The 21001-nt window shown below is 35.7% G+C and overlaps 1 protein-coding gene across 1 annotated transcript in view; it reads right to left on the bottom strand.

Moving 5' to 3' along the window:
• The window catches only part of LOC101901770 (sodium-dependent serotonin transporter), a 42166-nt gene that overhangs the window by 3322 nt on the left and 17843 nt on the right, over positions 1-21001 (bottom strand). The window contains exons 4-7 of the mRNA XM_059126255.1: positions 5935-6145; positions 5358-5631; positions 1305-1483; positions 933-1227 (exon numbers count right to left, since the gene is read on the bottom strand). Of these exons, the coding sequence (XP_058982238.1) occupies positions 933-1227; positions 1305-1483; positions 5358-5631; positions 5935-6145 (959 nt within the window). The remainder of the gene's footprint in view (positions 1-932; positions 1228-1304; positions 1484-5357; positions 5632-5934; positions 6146-21001) is intronic.

Here is a 21001-nt window from a genome sequence, read left to right as displayed (position 1 = left end):
AAACTGTTTAAAAAAATTATCCATGTAGTTCAAATTGTCTAAAATAATTATCCAAGTTTTCCAAACTGTCTAACATGATTGTCGAACTTATCCAAACTGTCTGAAAAGTTTATCCACGTTATTGGCTAAACTATTTAAAAAGATTATCCACGTTATCCAAAAAAAATGTATCCAAATTATTATCAACTTTATCTAAATTACCTTACAACATTATCCACTGTATCCGTAAACTTTTCACGTGTTTTAAGCCATTTAAAAATCTATTGGATATTTGTAAAGCTTTTTCCAATGATGGTTACCTGACACATTAACCTAGCATTCCACTTCCTTGTTATTCTTTTATACTCTACATCCCCATAAATAACTCTTACGCACAAACATCCTTGAAAAAAAAAATCCCCTTCTCCTACCAACACTCTTTCCTCCCCCAACCTCGAGTGTGGTATTGGTAAACACCAAATTATAATTTCAAATGTAATCAAGTCAAGTGATAACAAACATTAGTTATCAACAAGTGGAAATGGACATCTAGTGAGGAAGAGAGGTGTCCACCCTCTAAGTGATGCCTGGCCAACTAAGAAGGAAGCCCAAGCGGCCAGCAAATGGAGTTTTTTTTTTGAATGAGGTGAAAAAATGTGTAGAAAAGTTAAGTGGCCGATTGTGTAAATCATTTGGACAGGTGAGAAGTAGTGGAAGGGGGTGATGGAGAATATTACCTAAGTAAACACACGCTATATGTGTATTATGTAAGAAGGCGCTATTCCTTTCATTAGCTCTTGTTTAACGAATGTGGTTGGGAGGTATTTCTAATGAATTGACATTGGCATAATTAAGTTAAATGGCTAGATAAAAACTTCCCCCCCTATCCTGATTTGTATCTTATAAGTAAATGCATATTTATTATTCGGAATTTCTTGATAAATGCCACTTACATATGTCATGGTGGGTAGGGCACACAAAAATATGCCTGCCAGCAGCAGTAAAACAAATAGCTCTCTTCTTCTGCCTATGGAGCGGGGATATTCATCACACAGAGCTGTAATCATGGCCTCTAGGCCACCAAACGTCGAATCCAAACCCAGGGTTATTAACATCAAAAAAAAGATTATGGACCAGAACACAGAACCACTCATTGTGGCTATGGCCTCGGGATAGACAATGAACACCAAGCCGGGACCCTCAAGGCCAACACGATCAATGGTGGTCTTTTGGACATGGGCCATGTAACTGTAAATTGGAAAAAAAATGAAAAGAAATTTTGAAAATATTTACTCAAATAAATGCCATTGGGAAATTTCACTTACCCAAGCACCGAAAATATTACAAAACCCGCCAAAAAGCTGGTCAAACAATTAATACTACTCGTAATTAATGCATCGCGATAGCAATTATTGCGAAATTTGTTGTAACTGGACAGGGCCAAGAGGGTGCCAAATCCAGGTCCCAGGGAAAAGAAAATTTGTGAGGCAGCATCGATCCAAACCTAGAGGAAGGAGAAGAAGAAAAAGTTATAAATGAAAAAATTTTAATTAGAATATATTAAATGGATAAGATATGCACTATAATCAGGATGTGGATAAAATGTATCCAAGTTGTGTAAATAAAGTAGGATATGTTGTGTAAATAAGATATAAACCATGGTACAATAAAAAGGTAAGGTAGAGCCATGGTACAATGAAGAGAAGGTAGGTCAACTTTGAAAAAATTGAAGGTATAGAGGTCTACCTATTTGGCTTGTAGTGTCAGAATTAGTATCAAAACAATAAAAAAATAAAACAACTTGTTGCATTTATTTTGAATAAATAATTGAAAACCGCGAAAACTGAATGAAAGGTCAACACTACTTTTCAAAACCAGGTTCTATATATCTCTTAAGAATTATTTCACTACAAAAACTCTAGATTTTGTCGATGCATACGATGAAATAAACATTTTGAAAACATCCGAATTTGAATGTTTTCTGAACAATATTTTCTTGTTATTGAAAAGAAAACACATACATAAACAAATAAAGATGACATATTAGGCCAAGAAAATAAAACAAGTAAAAAACATTAAGTTCGGCCGGGCCAAACTTTTAATACCCTCCACCTTAGGGTAAAAGAAACAATAGAAGAAATGTGGCAAAAACCATTAAAATACCGAAAATCGGGAGGTACCGTTATATGAGGGCTATACCAAATCATGGACCCATGCATGCAATGTTTCGCCACCGAAGCTGGAACCCATTATGACCAACAAATACCAATTTTCAGACAAATCCGTGGAAAAATGTGTCAAAAACCATCAAAATACCGAATATCGGGAGCTACCGTTATATGGGGGCTATACCAAATCATGGACCCTTACATGCAATGTTTCGCCACCGGAGCTGGAACCCATTATGACCAACAAATACCAATTTTTAGACAAATCCGTGAAAAAATGTGGCATAAATCATCAAAATACCGAATATCGGGAGGTACCGTTATATGGGGACTACACCAGAACGTGGACCTATATATCTCATTTTCAATACCAACCATTCTAGACACAATGCAAATAGCTCTGCTAAATTTTGCTCTACGCTCTACGTCAAATAATGTGGGCTGTATCATGATTTCAACAGACAGACAGACAGACGGACAGACAGACAGACACAGACAGACGGACATCGTTAAATCGACTTAGAATTTTATGCTGATTATGAATATATATACTTTATGGGGTCTAAGACGAATATTTAAGGATGTTACAAACGGAATGACAAAGTTAATATACCCTCCTTTCCAAAGTGGAGGGTATAAAAATTGAAATCATATGGTATCATAGCCCTACCTTGATATCATTATACCATGGGTAGAGCTACCATCTGATTACAATTTTTTTCTGACTGTGCCCGACTTCTGCCAATTTTGTGTATGTATTTATTGTTTTGAAAAATGAAAAAAAAAATATTTTCAAACCCAATGATTGGATACGTACATTGCGGCTCGCGCATTAAAGCTTTAACCAGTTTAGCCATGAAATTGAAAGATTGAACAGTTTAGGTCATAATTTTGGAAGAAAATCCATGCATTTCATTTATTTCTCGCGCTTTTTAACTCATTTCAAAAATGAGGAAAAATATGAAAAAATGAAAACAACTTGTTTATATAATTTTGAATGAGACTGACAGGAAGCGGGCATAGCCTCAGGGCTGTATTTCTCCAGTTTTACGAAGTTGTTCTACCTCCTTATTGTACCATGATATAAACCATGTCCCAGAGACGGGGACAAGTTCTGAGACTTCAGACTTGTAAACGTTTCATTTGGAATATTTTCCACCGCTCTTCTGTGACCAAATCGATAGGTCCCAAGCCCCTTTTTAATTTGTACTGCTGGTTCTGAGACTGTGCATAGTTTGCAGGTGGCAGTCGCCTAATGCAGTCGTTCTCTGTACTTTCAGTACTTTCTCTTTAAGTTGCAGCTATATTAAGCATATATACAATAGCCTGTACGAAGAAGGGACTGTTGGATCTCCTTCGCCGTTACTTATCACCACAAATTGGTATTTTTTCCATAGCGAGTTGAATCTGCAGTTTATGTACCATTAGTTTATGGTATCTTATATTGTTCTCTTTAAGTTGCAGCCATGTTTAGGATACATACAATGACCTGTACGAAGAGAGGGCTGTTGGATTTCCTTTGCCATTTTCTGGAGCTTGAGCTCCCAGTTTATTCATAACTTGCTTATATTTCAGTCCAAACTGATTCCTGTTAAGGTCCTCCTTAGTTCTTTTGCTTTCTTTAATCGCAATTTGGAGTTCCTTGTTTTTTCTTATACTGATCTAGTTTTCGTAAATTTCTCATTTATTTCTTGTGTTTTTGTAGAGCCTTTTACGGAGCCTTATACGGAGCATGTTCTATATTTGCGATTTTACGTTAAATTTTCTTCAACGTTCTCCATCGGATAAGACAGTTTCTTTCCAGTTCATCGTCTTGGCCATTCCACCAATATAATGTTTTCCAGGGATATTTTCCAGATATTTTATATTTAACATGGAGCTCTTGCACCCGAGTTCTTGCAACTATTGACAGTTGTATGAAGCAGATTGTTTGTAGGTAACAGATTGTTTACGATATTTATCATTATCTCAAATAAATCCCATTTACTGGAGCTTGAGCTCCTAGTTTCTTTATAACTAGCTAATATCCCAGTCCAAACGGATCCCCATAATGTCCTGCTTCCTTGATTATCATATGCGTAATTTTGCTTAGTGGTTCAGTTGTATTGTCCTATTTAACTTTGTCTGCTATTTCCGCTATATGGAAAATCGATCTAAATATTTAGCATTCAATTTTGCGTACCATGTCTTTACTTCCGCTCAGTGGTTTTTTTGATTGCTTGGACGGTGTAGGAGATATATTAGTGGTCATATGCCATTGCGGCTCAGCCGTCAAAATGTTAGGAAAATCGATCTAAATATTTAGCATTCAATTTTGCGTACCATGTCTTTACTTCCGCTCAGTGGTTTTTTTGATTGCTTGGACGGTGTAGGAGATATATTAGTGGTCATATGCCATTGCGGCTCAGCCGTCAAAATGTTAGGATATACTCCACTGCACGCCGTTGAAGCTCCTGGCAGCATCTTCTATTGGCTTGAGTTTTCCTTTTTTTGACTGGAATTTCTCTGGGCGAAGGGTAGCAGCTCATGACTGCTTCATGAAAGAACCACGTTCAAACGGAACCCTTTTCTATACCGATGTTTTTGTGAACTTATAATTTATCTGTCTGTAATCCATGTGGCAGCTATTTTTGATTCATCCACAGTCCAATAATTTTTTGAAGAGTATTGTTCACTTACACTCATAATTTCGGCCGACTGCTTCCTAACTATCCGCGGAAGGATAGCGTCAGCAACTTTTTCTCGTTGTATATTAAGCTGGGGAATATTCATAACGACTGTTGTTTCCTTGAGGTACTACATCTTGGTCCTGGTAAATAATCTACCTTATTTTTGCTTCTTCCACACATATACTAATTACGGTTTGTTTTTACACTCTTTAAGATTGTTTTCCTTTTCTCCGCAACGGATCCACAGATCCGTGATATTTTTCTTTTTTCCACTACAGATCCACATGTTCAGATCCTTTACATTCATATTGCTCGTGTCTATAGTTTCGTCTCTGTACTTTACCTATGCTGTAGAACTTTCCAGACCCTCTGCTATTCATAAAATATAGAATTATCCATATTTCAAGGGCTTAAATAAACGGAATCCATCACCCAAGTTTCTTCTAAAAACTTTAAATCTTATCCATTCTACTTTACCTAATAACCCCTTTATCCAAAAAAAATCAATGCACATTTTTCAAATATCCCCTTTTTCACTTACCCTGGAATTTTTCAATTTATGCCATTCCGGTGTTAAATAATATTTGATACCCTCATCGGCGCCAGGCAGCGACACGCCACGTATCAGCAGAATGATGAGTACCACATATGGGGCCAAGGCAGTGACCCATACCACTTTGCCGGCGGAGCGTACCCCCTTCCACAGGGAGAAATAGACCAAAACAAATACACCAAAAACGCATAAAGCCAACGTTGGCTTAACGGGACCCATTAAATCCAAGCCATCCGATTTGTACTGTTCCAATACTTTGCGTCTGCATTGAAGAAGCGCACAAATAAATCAAAAAAAAAAATAAACATTTTATTAGCAACAAAAACATCATCAACGGCAAGAAAGGATATAAAGTAGCCATCACACAATGGACAAACTGAATGGCTGACTGGCTAACCATTTAGATAAATACATTTATTTGAGTGGTTAAACATCTCCCCACCCCACCCCCACACACACACTGTCTATCATTTCGACAGAGAGAGAGAGTGCAGAATGTTTACATTGTATGGTTCACATGGCTGATGGTGGGGGGGAGGGGAGTAGGAATTCGCCTTATACTCACTCAAAAAACTCTTTGGCCGGTGTCGTTTGATTGGCATTAAAATTGGCATTCGTAACGGGCATACAGGCTGCCGTATTCCATGGATTATCACACGACGTCCAAGGCAATTTCGATGTAAACGAGGCAAAGAGATAGTAAACAGCCCATCCAATAATTGTGTTATAGTACATCCCCATATAGATGTCAATTAGACAGATTGCATAGCCGACACCTGTTGATGTGAGAGATGTGAAATGAAGAGGAGAGTAAAAAAAATGAGAAGGATGAATAGGGAGAATTAAGAGTGTGTGGTTTACTACAAAAAGTTTTTCGATTAAGTTTTAGTTCATGTAAGAAAAAAAAAACGAGAATATGTTTGAAGAGAAGTCATTTTGTCTGTATGCCAAAGACTTCCTAGATAACATATTTTTTAGAAATTTAAAAATAAAAGTCTGCGACGGATTCAACTTTAGCATTTTGATAGAATAGTTTTAAGCTCTCATCACAATTGCTAAACTCAGAAGAATCAATATAAAAATTATCATAGTATAAGTACAGGGTTGCCCATTTTCGACGGATCCATCTGGCAACGCCATAACTTTTGACAGAGATGTCACATCGCTTAATGACATACCGCGTTTGAAGCGTCAGTCCAAGCAGATTTTTACCATGAACCAATACACGCCACGCGAGCGCTCTGAAATAGTTGAAATTTACATTCAGCAGAAGAAGTCAATTGTGAAAACTCAAGGTGCTTTTAAAATGTGAGAAGTGCGCCTTCTAAGAACACCATTAAGCGTTTATACGAAAAATTTTCGACTGGTAAGGCTCTTTCTAATCCGAAGAGGCCATATAAAAGTCGACCAAGGCGATCGGCCGAAAATATCGCTGCCGTACCAGCCAGTGTTGAGAGGTCCCCAAGAACATCCCAAAAACGCCGTTCTCTGCAGTTGGGCATGACTCGGTCCACTTTACAACGGATTGTTCGCATTGATTTGCATTTGTTCCCGTGCAAAATTCAACTGACGCAAAGAATGTTGCCTGCGGACAAGCCTCGTCGATTGGAATGGGCCCAAAGAGTCATCGAAATGGCCGAAGATGACGAGCAATTTTGGAACAAAATTATCATGTCCGATGAAGCCCATTTCACATTGAATGGGACCGTAAATAAGCAAAATTGCCGTTTTTACGCCACTGAAAATCCTCAGGAGATTGAAGAAGTGCCTCTTCATGACGAAAAAGTCACAGTTTGGTGCTGCGTTAGTGCGAAAACGGTCATTGGGCCGTCTTTCTTCCAAAATGAAAATGGCCATGCTGTTACCATCAATCAGAAGCGTTATCGCGACATGATGACCAATTTTGTGATGCCAATTATTATTATTGTAAAGTATTGTATTTCATATAGTGGGTTGAGCATCACTGAAGGATTTTTAACCTACCATTCAATTCTATTTCCTTCTTTATAAACCTTCGCATATTGGACTCCACAAAAATGGAATTAATAGCACGTTTACATTGCACGAACGGAGTTATATTGTCAATATGACTACATACCCAGCTAGCATTAAGAACATAATTTTTTGAAAAAATTACTTTGCTGAGACTTTTTCGAGTTATTTTGGTAATAAAAATTAATTCTAAATAATAATGAAAATAAATAAAAACTGAAAAGAACCTCGGAAGCAACATGGATACGAAAAAATTATAGACAATCTCAATGACATCCAAGAAAAATTTCGTTCAACGAAATAAAGTATTTCATGCTTTCGGTGATTTAATGCAGAAGAATGAGGCAATACTCAAATAATTTGTAACACTGCCTTTACACGGTGAAATTTTTTAACCATGCCATTTTGTTTTGTTGGTAAAAGGTGTAGAGAGACAAGGATAGAAGAAAAAATGGCACGACAAGCCACCGCACAGGGTTACATGCCATTTTCTTTGTATTTCTCTTTATGCTTCTTCCGAATTTTTTATGATTTTGACATTTCATATCGTTTCTTTATTGTAATTTTTGATGCGTTTCTTTTATTGTGATGTGATGTTTTTAGTGATTGAATTGTATAGTGAATAATATGAAAATTAATTGGAAGTATTAAAAAGTAAAAAAAGGAAATTAAAATAAAAGTTAATAATACAATATTTAACACCTCAATAACTTTTTCCATCATTTCTTCTTTAGATTCACACATTTAGTTTTAAATCACTTCTTTATAAATATCTGTTACAAACAATTAGCTCTATACGAAATACTGAATAAAATAAAATGTCAGAAAAAATGCCAAGCACTATTATCGTAAAATGCCACCGTGTAAAGGCGCGAAGATTTAAGCAGAAATTTTAAAAGAGAATTGATAAAAATGCCAGCTAAAAATTGCACCGTGTAAAGGCAGCGTAAGTATAGAAAATTGGGACATTTATTGCTATAAATACTCATGTAAATATCTGATAACCTATTTCCAAAAAGAATATATTGCAATAAACCAGTAATTTCTTAAAGGATAACATGGTTTATACAAAATAGTAGACAAACCCAATGACATCCAAAAATATCCGCTCAATGAAATAAAGGATTTGCAAGCTTTCGATAATTTGGCAAAGTAGAATCAGACAATACTCAAATAATTTGTAAGTATAGAAAATTTGGACAGTTATTAACTGACGGACAAATTATCTAGTTAACAAATTAGCTATAAATACTCATATAAATTTTTGATAACCTATTTCCAAAAAAGAATTTATTTCAAAACCCGATAATTTATTAAACAATCACATGGATTAGACAAAATAGTAAATAAACTCAATGACATCCAAAAATATCCGTTAAATAAGATAAAGGATTTGCAAGCTTTCGATAATTTGACGAAGTAGATTGAGATAATACTCAAATAATTTGTAAGTATAGACAAGTAAAAAAGCAGCTAAATTCGATCGGGCCGAATTTTAAATACCCTCCACCATTTGGAAGGATCTTCAGAAAATTCAAAAAATTCCGTCGAAAATGCATGAGTAATTTTTTGTCATAGACTGTAGGGTTGAATCCGAACTTCAACTACGAAATCAAATTTTAAAGAATTTCGTGGGGAAGAGGGGACTGTTGGATCTCCCTTTCCGTTACTTACAGCACAAATTGGTGTTCTTTCCATGGCAAGGGGAAGATTCCTTTGTTATTTGCAATTTCCTAGCTACAGATCTTTTACAGTATATAAGATTTTCTGTTATTATTTGGTTTGTAGGGAACATATTGTCATTTGCTCATCATTAATCCCATTTTCTGGAGCTTGAACTCCCACTTTATTCATAACTAGCTTATATTCCAGTCCAAACTGATCCCTATTAAGGTCCTCCTTAGTTCTTCCCATTTATTTCTTTAGCTTTCTTTAATCGTAAATAGGAGAGCCTTTTTTGCTTCCTTATAGTGAGCATGTTGTACTTTTGCGGTTCCACGTTTAATTTTCGTCTACGTTCCCCATCTGATAAGGCAATTCCTTCTCAGTTTGTCGACTTGGCTATCCAACCTATATAATGTTTTCCAGGACCAAAATATTTTAGATTTGACATGGAGTTCCTGCACCCTTGATTATCGAATTTACGGGTTTGCTTACTGTTTCCGATGCATTCTATTCAAACGACAATGTTTAACATTGTCTACTATTTCCGCCAAAGGGAAAATTAATAGTAAAGTATTCTATTTTGCGTACCTTCTCGTTACTTCCGCTCAGTGGTTTTTCTGGTTGCTTGGACGGTGTAGGAGATATATAAGTGGTCATATGCCTTGGCGGCTCGGCGTCAAAATGTTAGGAAATAATGTTGCTAGTATCATCAAAATACCGGATAAAGGGAGGTACCGATTTAAATGGGCTATTAGAGGACGAGGACCTGCATAGACAATTTTCTGGCATAGGTTGTAGTACTCATTACGAGCTTCAAACTTTAAATACGAAATTTAAAACAATTCCGGTCAAAAATGTCGCCAAAATCGTATAAATTGAAGGGACTCCTGCGTGGATTTTGGGACAATTCGATTGAAATATGTGGCTACAATCATTAAAATACCGAATATCGAGGGGTACAGTTATATGGGGGCTATATACCATGAATACTCATATACAGTGCCACACATAAGTATTGGCACAACCATCAATTCCTAACTTGACCGCTTGTTTTCAGCCCCGTCTCCCAGTCTACACAAAAAAAATATTTTTCCTAAAGAACCCATGTTGTTACTAACTAATGCTGAAATTTTTATTTCAAAAAAATTTTTTAAAACTTTTTTATATTTTGTTTAATAAAAAAATAAAGCAATTTCATCGCACAAAAGTATTGGCACACTTACATGATCTATTATATTTTTTCCTAATTTGTGCCAGTTGGCAACTCTTTTTGCAAAAATATTGGTTCCTAAAATTGTCTACCCTGTTGCTTTGTTCGTAGCAATTTGTTCCTGAAATTATCTACCGTGTCATTTTACCGTTATTTAAAGTTTTTTGTTAAAAGAGTAAAATTAAATGCAGAAAATACAAAAAATGGTCCCAAAGAAAAAAGAAACGAGTGTATCTGAGCGAAAAATTATAATGCACCTTCACAGCCAAGGAAAATCGTTTGCTGAGATCGGCCAAATGATGGACAGAAGCCGTTTCACAATTCGAAGTATCGTCAACAGGTTTAAAGGCGAATCAAATTTACAAAACGCAAAACGCCCTGGCCGTCCACGAGTTTTAAGTGACCGGGAGCGTCAAAAGATAGTGCGAGAAATTAAAAAGGACCCCAAAAAAACATCAACACAATTAACAGCTGAAGTTCAAGAGGAGACTGGAAAGAAAATTCATCCCATGACGGTCAGAAGAGTGCTCCATGAGGCTGATTATAGTGCCCGAGTTGCTAGACGTAAGCCGCTTATTTCTTTAAAGAACCAGAAGAAGCGCCTAGCCTACGCAAGAGAATATGGGAGCCGACCGAACAGCTTCTGGGACCAAGTGCTATTCTCGGATGAGAGTAAGTACAACATTTTCCGTTCTGATGGCCGCTCTACTGTATGGAGAAAGCCCAATACGGCATATGAAAAAAAAATCTTGCACCTACTGTCAAACACGGTGGAGGAGGAGTTATGGTATGGGGTTGCATGTCGTCTGCGGGGGTCGGTGAGCTGGTCTTCATAGATGGCATTATGGACAAAACAGTTTATTTAAATATTTTAAAGGAAAACGTAAAAAAAAGCGCGGACATACAGAATCTACCGAGGTCATTTACATTTCAACAGGACAATGATCCGAAACATACTGCTCATGATGTGCGTATGTGGCTAACAATGAATATCGCACATGTCCTGCCACATCCACCGCAATCTCCAGACCTCAACCCCATTGAGCATTTGTGGGAGGAACTGGACAGACGTGTAAAAAGGCGGCCCATTTCCAATAAGTCAGAACTTAAGCAGGCACTTGTAGAAGAATGGCCAAAAATAGGGGAGGAAACTACCAAGAAATTAGTGCATTCCATGCCAAACCGTTTGGACGCAGTAATCAAGCAAAAGGGCTTGCCAACAAAGTACTAAATAGACAAATATTTTATATATTTAAGATATAAATATAAGTGTGCCAATACTTTTGTGCGATGAAATTGCCTTATTTTTTTGTTAAATAAAATATAAAAAAGTTTTAAAAAAAAATTTTCAAATAAAAATTTCTGCATTAGTTAAGTAACAACATGGGTTCTTTCGGAAAAATATTTTTTTGTGTAGACTGGGAGACGGTGCTGAAAAATAGCGGTCAAGTTAAAAATTGATAATTGTGCCAATACTTACGTGTGGCACTGTACATTTCTGATAACCTATAATATGGTCGAAAATGACTCTAATGTAGAGGATGACTCATATGTGATTTAGTTATAAGAGCAGACAAGAATAAATATATAAATGCTTCGTACGCCAGCTTTTTAGTCGGGGAAGCAGGATCAAAAAATTCTCGATATAAATTTAATTAAATAATCCCAAAAAAAAACTTTTGACTGGAATCCAACGATGGTACAATAAGGAGATAGAACAGCTTCGTAAAACTACAGAAATACAGCCCTGAGGCTATGCCCGCTTCCTGTCAAATTTGCAAATCAGTTAAACATCGGAAAAAATGAATGAAATGCCTGGATTTTCTTTCAAAAACATAATCTGGACGGTTCTATTTTTCAATTCCATGGTAAAACTGGCAAATAGCTTAATGCACGTCTCGCAATTTACGCATCTTCCAATCATTGATTTTTAAAATATTCTGTTTTTATTTTTCAAAACAATAAATACATACAAAAAATTTACAGAATTCGGGCACACTTAGAAAAAAATGTAATCAGCTGGTAGCTCTACCTTACCTTTTTATTGTATTATGGATCCAATAATAAAAACTCAAATGTAAACGTGTTATGATATTCACCTCTGTAAAGGTGCAACAAGAAGAGAGCATTTTTTTGTGGCTTGAGTCATCAGCTGTCTTTTTCGTAAAAGAGCGAAGCAAGTTTTAGGTTGACTTAGTTCAATTTCGGTCCTTTACTTGCTCATCCTACGCGCCTTTGTTTTTTACAAAGAAGCCAGCTGATGACCTTAGCCAGTCAAAAAAAAAGAGTTTTACGTATTCTCACCCCAGTATAATTAGGAAGGTAATATTATTTCAAATAAGCACTCCTATCTCTACATTTTCAATAATTTATCTTCATAGAAAACTGCACTGCATGGTTCCCATCTCTGATATGTGTATGTACAATGAATTTATAAATAAACATTTTGACAGTAAGGTGTTGTCAAATGAAAAACTTAAAAAAATATATATAAACATATGTTTGCATCACTTTACCTTCATAATTCTACCATGTTCTCATCTCAAAGCTCCTCAATTCAGTAGAGTCTCTATTACGGGTACCAATTTATTTTCATAATTTATTAAAGTATTACGAATCCTCCCAATTAAAGCTCTTTGTCCTTCCTACAAATTTACAACATTTTGTAAACTTTTGCCGGTGTCTTGTTTAAATTGCTAACCTCCATTTTTTTTAAAGCATGCCGCCTATGATAAGCTCATGTAGATTTAAGATTATCTGTTAAATGTCAAATTCATAAACTGTTGCTGTATGCCGATTTTTTGGCGGCAGCAAGTCATGTGCTTGTGTCGTTTGACATGACTTGATAACTTCGTGTGTAATCAGATTTACCGAAACAAAGCGGGCACAAAATGAGGGCAGCATGTGGCAAATGAAGATGAAGGAAACTTGTTGCTCGCTTGTTATTTTGTAATTGTGTGAAACGATGTGACGTATCCTTACGAGTGGCGTTCTTGTTCCCTAAATGTGTACCATTTAGTGGCAACAGTGGTTGATGAAGAAATTACAACAGATTATTTCAAATGAATTGAGAATTATTGGAGCGTATTTTTCTTTAGTGTCAACAGACGAAAGTGTAAAAACATCGTCCGTCTGCGGAAATCACTCTAGCTTCCGAACTAAATGAAATAGGTTGATAAAATTTTACTCAAATGTATATTATGTCTGCAGGACTTTTGGTATTGAAAATGGGCAATGTATGTCCACGTTTTAGTATAGCCCCCATATAATGGTACCTCCCAATTTTCGGTATTTTGGTGATTTAAGCGACATTATTCACCGGAATTGTTTCAAATTTGGTATTTGAAGTTCGTAATGAATACTACAGCCTATAACAGAAAATTGTCTGTGCAGGTCCACATTTTGGTATAGCCCCCATATAATGGTACCTCCCGATATTCAGTATTTTGATGATTTTAGCGTCATTATTCACCGGAATCGTTTCAAATTTGGTATTTGAAGTTCGTAATGGATACTACAGCCTATGACAGGAAATTGTGTGTGCAGATCCACGTCTTCGCATAGCCCCCATATAATGGTACCTCCAAATATTCTGTATTTTGATTATTTTAGCTACATTATTTACCGGAATTGTCTCAAATTTGGTATTTGAAGTTCGTAATAGATGTTACAGCCTAAGACAGAAAATTGTCCGTGCAGGTCGACGTCTTCGTATAGCCCCCATATAACGGCACCTCCTTATATTCGGTATTTTTATGGTTTTAGCGACATTATTCACCGGAAAGGTTTCAAATTTGGTATTTGAAGTTCGTAATGGATACTACAGCCTATGACAGAAAATTGTCTGTGCAGGTCCACGTTTTGGTATATCCTCCATATAATGGTACCTCCTTATATTCGGTATTTTAATGATTTTAGCTACATTATTCACCGATTTTTTTTTCAAGCTTCGCATTCGGTATTTTTAAGATTTTAACAGAATTGTTAAGGGTTTTTTTGAAAATTGGCTCCAAATGGCCCGGCTAAAATTACAGCTTTTTGACTTGTTTCCAAAAATAAGTATATTTTTATATGTTTTCTTATACGACGCCAATCGGAGGTTGTTACGATATGCATTTTTCAACAATTTTAACGAATTTGAATAATTTTTCTTTCAAAAATTTCAATTTCAAAATTTGTTTGACAGTTAATTATCCCAGCAGCTGTGTCGATGCGACTACCTGTATTCTTCTACCATTGTTGTAATCATATGATTGCAAGTGGAATTATACCATGTTCCTCAGATGAATCATGGCAGAAGAATACAGGTAGATGCATAATGCTTGGGAGCGTTGACATGTTAAAAAAATTAAATGTTTTTCCAAATACAAGTAGATTTTTATATTTTTTCTTATACGACGTAATTCGAATGTTATTATAATTCGCGTTTTTCAACAATTTTTACAAATTTTAATACTTTTTCATTCAACATTTTCAATTCCAAAATTGGTTTGACAGTTCATTGTCCCAACAGTTGTGTCGATGCGTCTACCTATATTCTTCTACCATGAGATGAACTGTCAAAATAATTTATGGCGTGTTTACACACAAATTTTTTAATCAGCTGATTAAGACTCAAAATATATTATTGTGATTGAAATCACTGCACGACAAATAGTAAAAAATAAATGAATTTAATAATTCAGTAATTTAATAAATGAATTATGAAGAAATATTTTCTTCCCATCGATTTGTTGATGTCAAAATTGTGATAAACATTTTTTATTGGATTTCCAATTAATCCAATTCGAAATGATTATTAAATAAAATTCCGGATACTGTAACATCCTCAGCATCCTTCTTTCGCTTCAGCCAATTAGACTAGAAGACGACAAAAATTAAATAATTAAATCATACATTTATGAATGGCGTTTGTGATTTTTGTCAAAAGGCATCGACAACAAAGTTAAATAAATCTTGTCATTTGTTTAAATACCACACACACATATACAGATATGTGCATAGACTGAGAATTGTTATAACTGAATGAATACAAACAATAAATGATAACAGAACTTTGCTTGAATATATTCAATTAAAATGTAAACTTTCTTTTTTTTTCAATTTCTGTTTCATTTATGACTCTCCGAGCGAGTTTGGCTGAGTATTGAAAACATGTAAAGATATTTTTTTATTAAAAAAAATAACACAAACAAACGGAAAAAAACAAATTGTTTGTAAAATCTTTCATTTCCTTTATCCACCATATGTTTACTTAACGGGGCGAATATATATTTCCAATGACTTGGTGGTGAAAGGTAGTGGCTTAAAGAGAGTAAATAGATGATTGCAAAAGGATATGCAACCACATATCTGTGAATGATTTTTAATATTTTGTTTTTACTCAATTTTGCTAGACAGTTGACCATGGCAGGAGAATACAGGTAAATGCATCAAGGCTTGGGAACATTGATACATAACATGGCAGAAGAATACATGTAGATGCATCAACGCTTAGGAGCATTGATATGTCAAAAAAATGTAAATGTTTTTTCAAATATAAGTAGATTTTTATATGTTTCCTTATACTATGTCAGTCGCGTTTTTCAAACATTTTTACAAATTTAAATAATTTTTCATTCAACATTTTCAATTCCAAAATTGGTTTGACAGTTCATTGTCCCAGCAGCTGTGCCGACGCGTCTACCTATATTCTTCTACCATGATATATAAGAACATTTTAAATATTTTTTTCAAATACAAGTAGATTTTTATATGTTTTGTTATACGGCGTCATTCGGAAGTTATTATTCGCGTTTTTTAAAAATTTTTACAAATTTAAATAATTTTTCATTCAACATTTTCAATTCCAAAATTGCATTTGACAGTACATTGTCCCAGCAGCTGTGTCGATGCGTCTTCTACCATGCAGTTGACTCTCTGCAAATTCTCATTTGGATTAAAGATAGGGATACTTAGTTCGAGAAATCTCTTTTATGTTTCTCTACGTGATAACTTCCCCAAATTTTGTCATACCACTTTTAAAACGCTATATTTTTGAAAGACCTACACGGATTGTTCATGGACATGAGATTTCCAGGAGTAAAACCCTCGAACACCTAGGGGTGTACTTTGATTTAAATATGAGAGGAACCAGTAAAATAGTATCAGTCGGTTTTGCCAAACAGATTTATGCCCCCAGCCATGAGTTATGATTATTCTAACTGCTGACCCTTTATGGAGGAGGTTCCGAAGCAGTTGGGCCATATGGACCAATTCGTATCTGACCTAAGACTGATAAAAATATTACAACGTGCCAGATTTTTACTATATCGACTGCTTCCTATACTTTATAGGAGATATGTGCAAATTTTTGGAAAATGGGTAAATATCGGAAATATTCCACCTTATCTAAGAAGACGATTTATCTAATTTACATCCAATTCTATAAGAAATCATTAATTCCGAAAAAATTACATATTTTTATCAGATTTCTGGTTAAGAGAAATATTTAGGTATAGAAAGTTGTATAGGATCGCCGATTTGTTTCGCAAGTTATGAAAGACATAAGTATTGGAAATTGTGACCCTTTGTAGGTGAGGTACCAGAAGGGTTTGGCAGATGTTAATCATCTTCACAACAGATCTTGTGTTACTAAAAATTTTTGCATGATTTCAAGAGAGTTTGATTCCTATTTAGCGTTTTATCTGAGCCCTTTGTGAGGGAAGTACCAGAAGGAGTGGTACTTGGGTTAATAAAATTATTGTGATGTTTCTAATTTGAAGAGAACCAAATGCTTACTTCGAATTTTATAATCGTTTAGATTATTAAAATTGTTTGACCCTTTGTGGGGGAGGTATCAGAAGGAATGGTCCGATCTCTAACATCTTTAAAGCAGATCTTATTTTGATTAAAATAATAAGATGTGCCAAGTCTGAAGGGAATCGATTGTTAATTTCGCGTTTCATGAGCTTCATGGATATTCAAAAAGTTAACCCTTTGTGGGGGAGGCACCAGAAGGAGTGCGCCGATATATCCCATTTTCACAGCAGATCTTGTGTTAGTAAAAATAATGGCATGCGTGAAAGATGAAGAGAACCAAATGCTTATTTCGAATTTTATAATCGTTTAGGTTATTAAAAATTGTTGACCCTTTGTGGGGCAGGTACCAGAAGAAATGGTCCGATCTCTAACATCTTTAAAGCAGATCTTATTTTGATTAAAACATTAACATTTGCCAAGTCTGAAGGGAATCGATTGTTAATTTCGCGTTTTATGAGCTTCATGGATATTCAAAAAATTAACCCTTTGTGGGGGAGGCACCAGAAGGAGTGCGCCGATATTTTCCATCTTTACACCAGATCTTGTGTTAGTAAAAATAATGGTATGTGTGTAATTTGAATAGAACCGGATGCTAATTTCGGATTTTATGATTGTTTTGGTTATTTAAAATTTTGACCCTTGTGGGGTAGGTACCAGAAGAAATTGTCTGATCTCTACCATCTTTATAACAGATCTTGTAGTGATGGAAATATTGAGATGTACCAAGTCTGAATGAAATCGGATGTTAATTTCGCGTTTTATGAGCTTCATGGATATTCAAAAAATTAACCCTTTGTGGGGGAACTACCAGAAGTAGTGCGCCGATATATTCCATCTTCACAGCAGATCTTGTGTTAGTAAAAATAATGGTATGTGTGTAATTTGAATAGAACCGGATGCTAATTTCGGATTTTATGATTGTTTTGGTTATTTAAAATTTTGACCCTTGTGGGGGAGGTACCAGAAGAAATTGTCTGATCTCTACCAACTTTATAACAGATCTTGTGTTGATAGAAATATTGAGATGTGCCAAGTCTGAGGGGAATCGATTGTTAATTTCGCGTTTTATGAGCTTCATGAATATTCAAAATTTTGACCCTTTGTGGGGGAGGTACCAGAAGGAGTGGACCGATATTATCCATCTTCATACCAGATCTTGGGTTAATAAAAATATTGTGATGTGTGTAATTTGAAGACAGTCGGACCTTTTTATTACATTTTATAAGAGTTAGAATTATTCAAAATTTTGACCCTTTGTGGGGGAGGTACTAGGTAGTGTGAACCGATTTGGTCTATTTTCGCACCTGGCCTAGCACTGATGCAAATATTAGGATGTGCAAAGTTTTAGCAAAATTTGATTATCCTTCCTCTTTCTATGCAGTAAATTATTATTTTTTTTTTGAAAAAGTTGACATTTTGTGGGGGAGGTACCCGAAGGAGTGGACCGATATATTACCATTTCTCACCAGACCTTGGGTTAATAAAAATATTGTGATGTGTGTAATTTGAAGACAGTCGGACCTTTATATCACATTTTATAAGAGTTATAATTATTCAAAATTTTTACCCTTTTTGGGGGGAGGTACTTGATGGAGTGGACCGATATTGTCCATTTCCGCACCTGACCTAGCACTGATGCAAATATTAGGATTCGCAAAGTTTAACCAAATTCGGATTACTCTTTCCCTTTCTGTGCATTAAAATACTTTTTTTTTGAAAATTACGACCTTTTGTGGGGGAGGTACCCGAAGGAGTTGACCGATATTGTCCATCTCTGAACTCGATCTAAGTTTGACAACAATCGTACGATGTACCAAGTTTGGGCCAAATCGGATACTCCCTTCGAGAGGATATAACAGTTAGAATTATTCAAAATGTTAACCCCTTGTGGGGGAGGTACTTGATGGAGTGGATATATATTAACAATTTTCGCACCTAACCTAGCACTGATGCAAATCCTTGCTAATTTGGAGCAAAATCGGATTATCGTTTCTCTTTCTGTGCAAAAAAATAACTTCTTTTGATTTTTTGTGGGAGAGGTACCTGAAGGAGCGGACTGATATTACCCATCTCCTAACTCGATCCAAGTTTGACGAAAATATTACGATATACCAAGTTTGGATCAAATCGAATACTCCCTTCGAGAGTTATGGTGAGCACCAGTCAGACAAACAGACGGACGGCCATAGCTAGATCGACTCCAAATGTCCTGAAACGGATTTATTTTAAAGAGACCTATTGTCTAAAACCGTTATTTCGATGAGGCACGTTTTGGTCGTATCAAATGCTATATACCCTCTCTAGCCATACTGCTGAGGGTATAAAAAGGTATTATAGACCCAGGTATAGTCTCGTGTAAACCTTGCAGAAAATCATATCCCGAATATCTGAATTTTGAATAATAAATAACTTCCGCCTTTGATCGATTCAAAAACCTTATCATAACCCTATCCTCTCAGTTCTATATTTATCTCCAACTATTTTACCATGCTCAGCCAAGTTTCCACCTCAAAATGGTGGCAGCTTTCGAATTTAGTGCCGCATAAAATGCCATAGTTCAGCAGCTTTGAAGTTGATTTCCAGTAACTCTGAGAATGTGTACCAAGAACTTAGAGAAAAACTCTTTTAAGTTTCAACTAAGAAACCAAATAATAGAAACTGATGACACAAAGAGCAGAGAGGGGGGAGGAAAAGCAAATAAAAACAATTTAAACTTTACATACATCACGAAGTGGCAAGGAGCAGGAGCAACAGAAAAAAAAAAACGAAAAAAAAACTGCTAAGTCAATATGTGCTTCTTTTTTGTTTTGTTTCTTTGTCTTTCCGCACACAAAGCGATAGACAAGAGAAGGAGAACGACAAATGAGCCGACAATCAAACATTGAAAAGGTAAGGCTATCAGTCAGGCAGTCTGCTAGTAAACAATTGCCGCAAAGCTGGCGGCAGACAGCAACAGAGGAGATATAAGAATTGGGGGGAAATTGGTGGCGGGGTGGGCTTACAGAATGAAGCCATGAAGAGGCCAGTCTGAGCAAATAACACCAAAATGATACTACTCAACAAAACTACTGCGCTTCGGTTCTTGGTGTCTTATTAGCATCATAAGCCATAAATCAGGTGGCAAACGTTTGTGTTTTTCTTTTCCCCTACCCAGCTAAAGACGCAAAGAAAATGATAACAGGAAATAAGTAAAAAAAGGTAAAAGTTCGGCCGGGTCGAACTTTGAATACCCTACACCATTTGGAAGGAGTTTGTCAATTTTCAAAAAATGAAATTCTTTAAAAATTCTGTTAAAAATCCTAAAAAATACCGAATTTAGCTGTTATATTAGGGTCTATAGGACGACGTGGACCTGCGTAGGCAACTTTTGTCAAAAGCCATTACAATATTCAATTGCGAAACTTGAAAAAAAGGCGGTCGCTAAAATTATTAAAATACCGAATCTCGGGAGATGCTTTTATATGGGGGCTATACGAAGGCGTGAACCGGCACAAATAATTTTCTGTCATAGGCTGTAGCATCCATTGCGAACTTCAAATGCCAAATTTGGAATAATTTCGGTGAATAGTGTAGCTGAAAACATCAAAATACCGAATATCGGGAGATACCGCTATATGGGGGCTATACGAAGACGTAAACCTGCACAGACAATTTTCTGTCATAGGCTGTTGTATCCATTTCGAACCTCAAATACCAAATTTGAAACATTTTCGGTGCATAATGTCGCTAAAATCATCGAAATACCGAATATCGGGAGGTACCTTTATATGAGGGCTATACGAAGACTTGGACCTGCAAAGACAATTTTCTGTCATAGGCTGTAGTATCCATTACGAACTTTAAATACGAAATTTAAAACATTTTTGGTGCATGATGTCGCTAAAATGATCGAAATACCGAATATCGGAGGTACCTTTATATGGGGGCTATACGAAGACCTGGACCTGCACAAACAATTTTTTGT

The sequence above is a fragment of the Musca domestica genome, unplaced genomic scaffold (assembly GCF_030504385.1).
Source record: "Musca domestica strain aabys unplaced genomic scaffold, Musca_domestica.polishedcontigs.V.1.1 37, whole genome shotgun sequence".
Lineage (NCBI taxonomy): Eukaryota > Metazoa > Arthropoda > Insecta > Diptera > Muscidae > Musca > Musca domestica.
The sequence above is the reverse complement of the archived record's forward strand: the minus strand, read 5'-3'. Positions and strand labels throughout refer to the sequence as shown.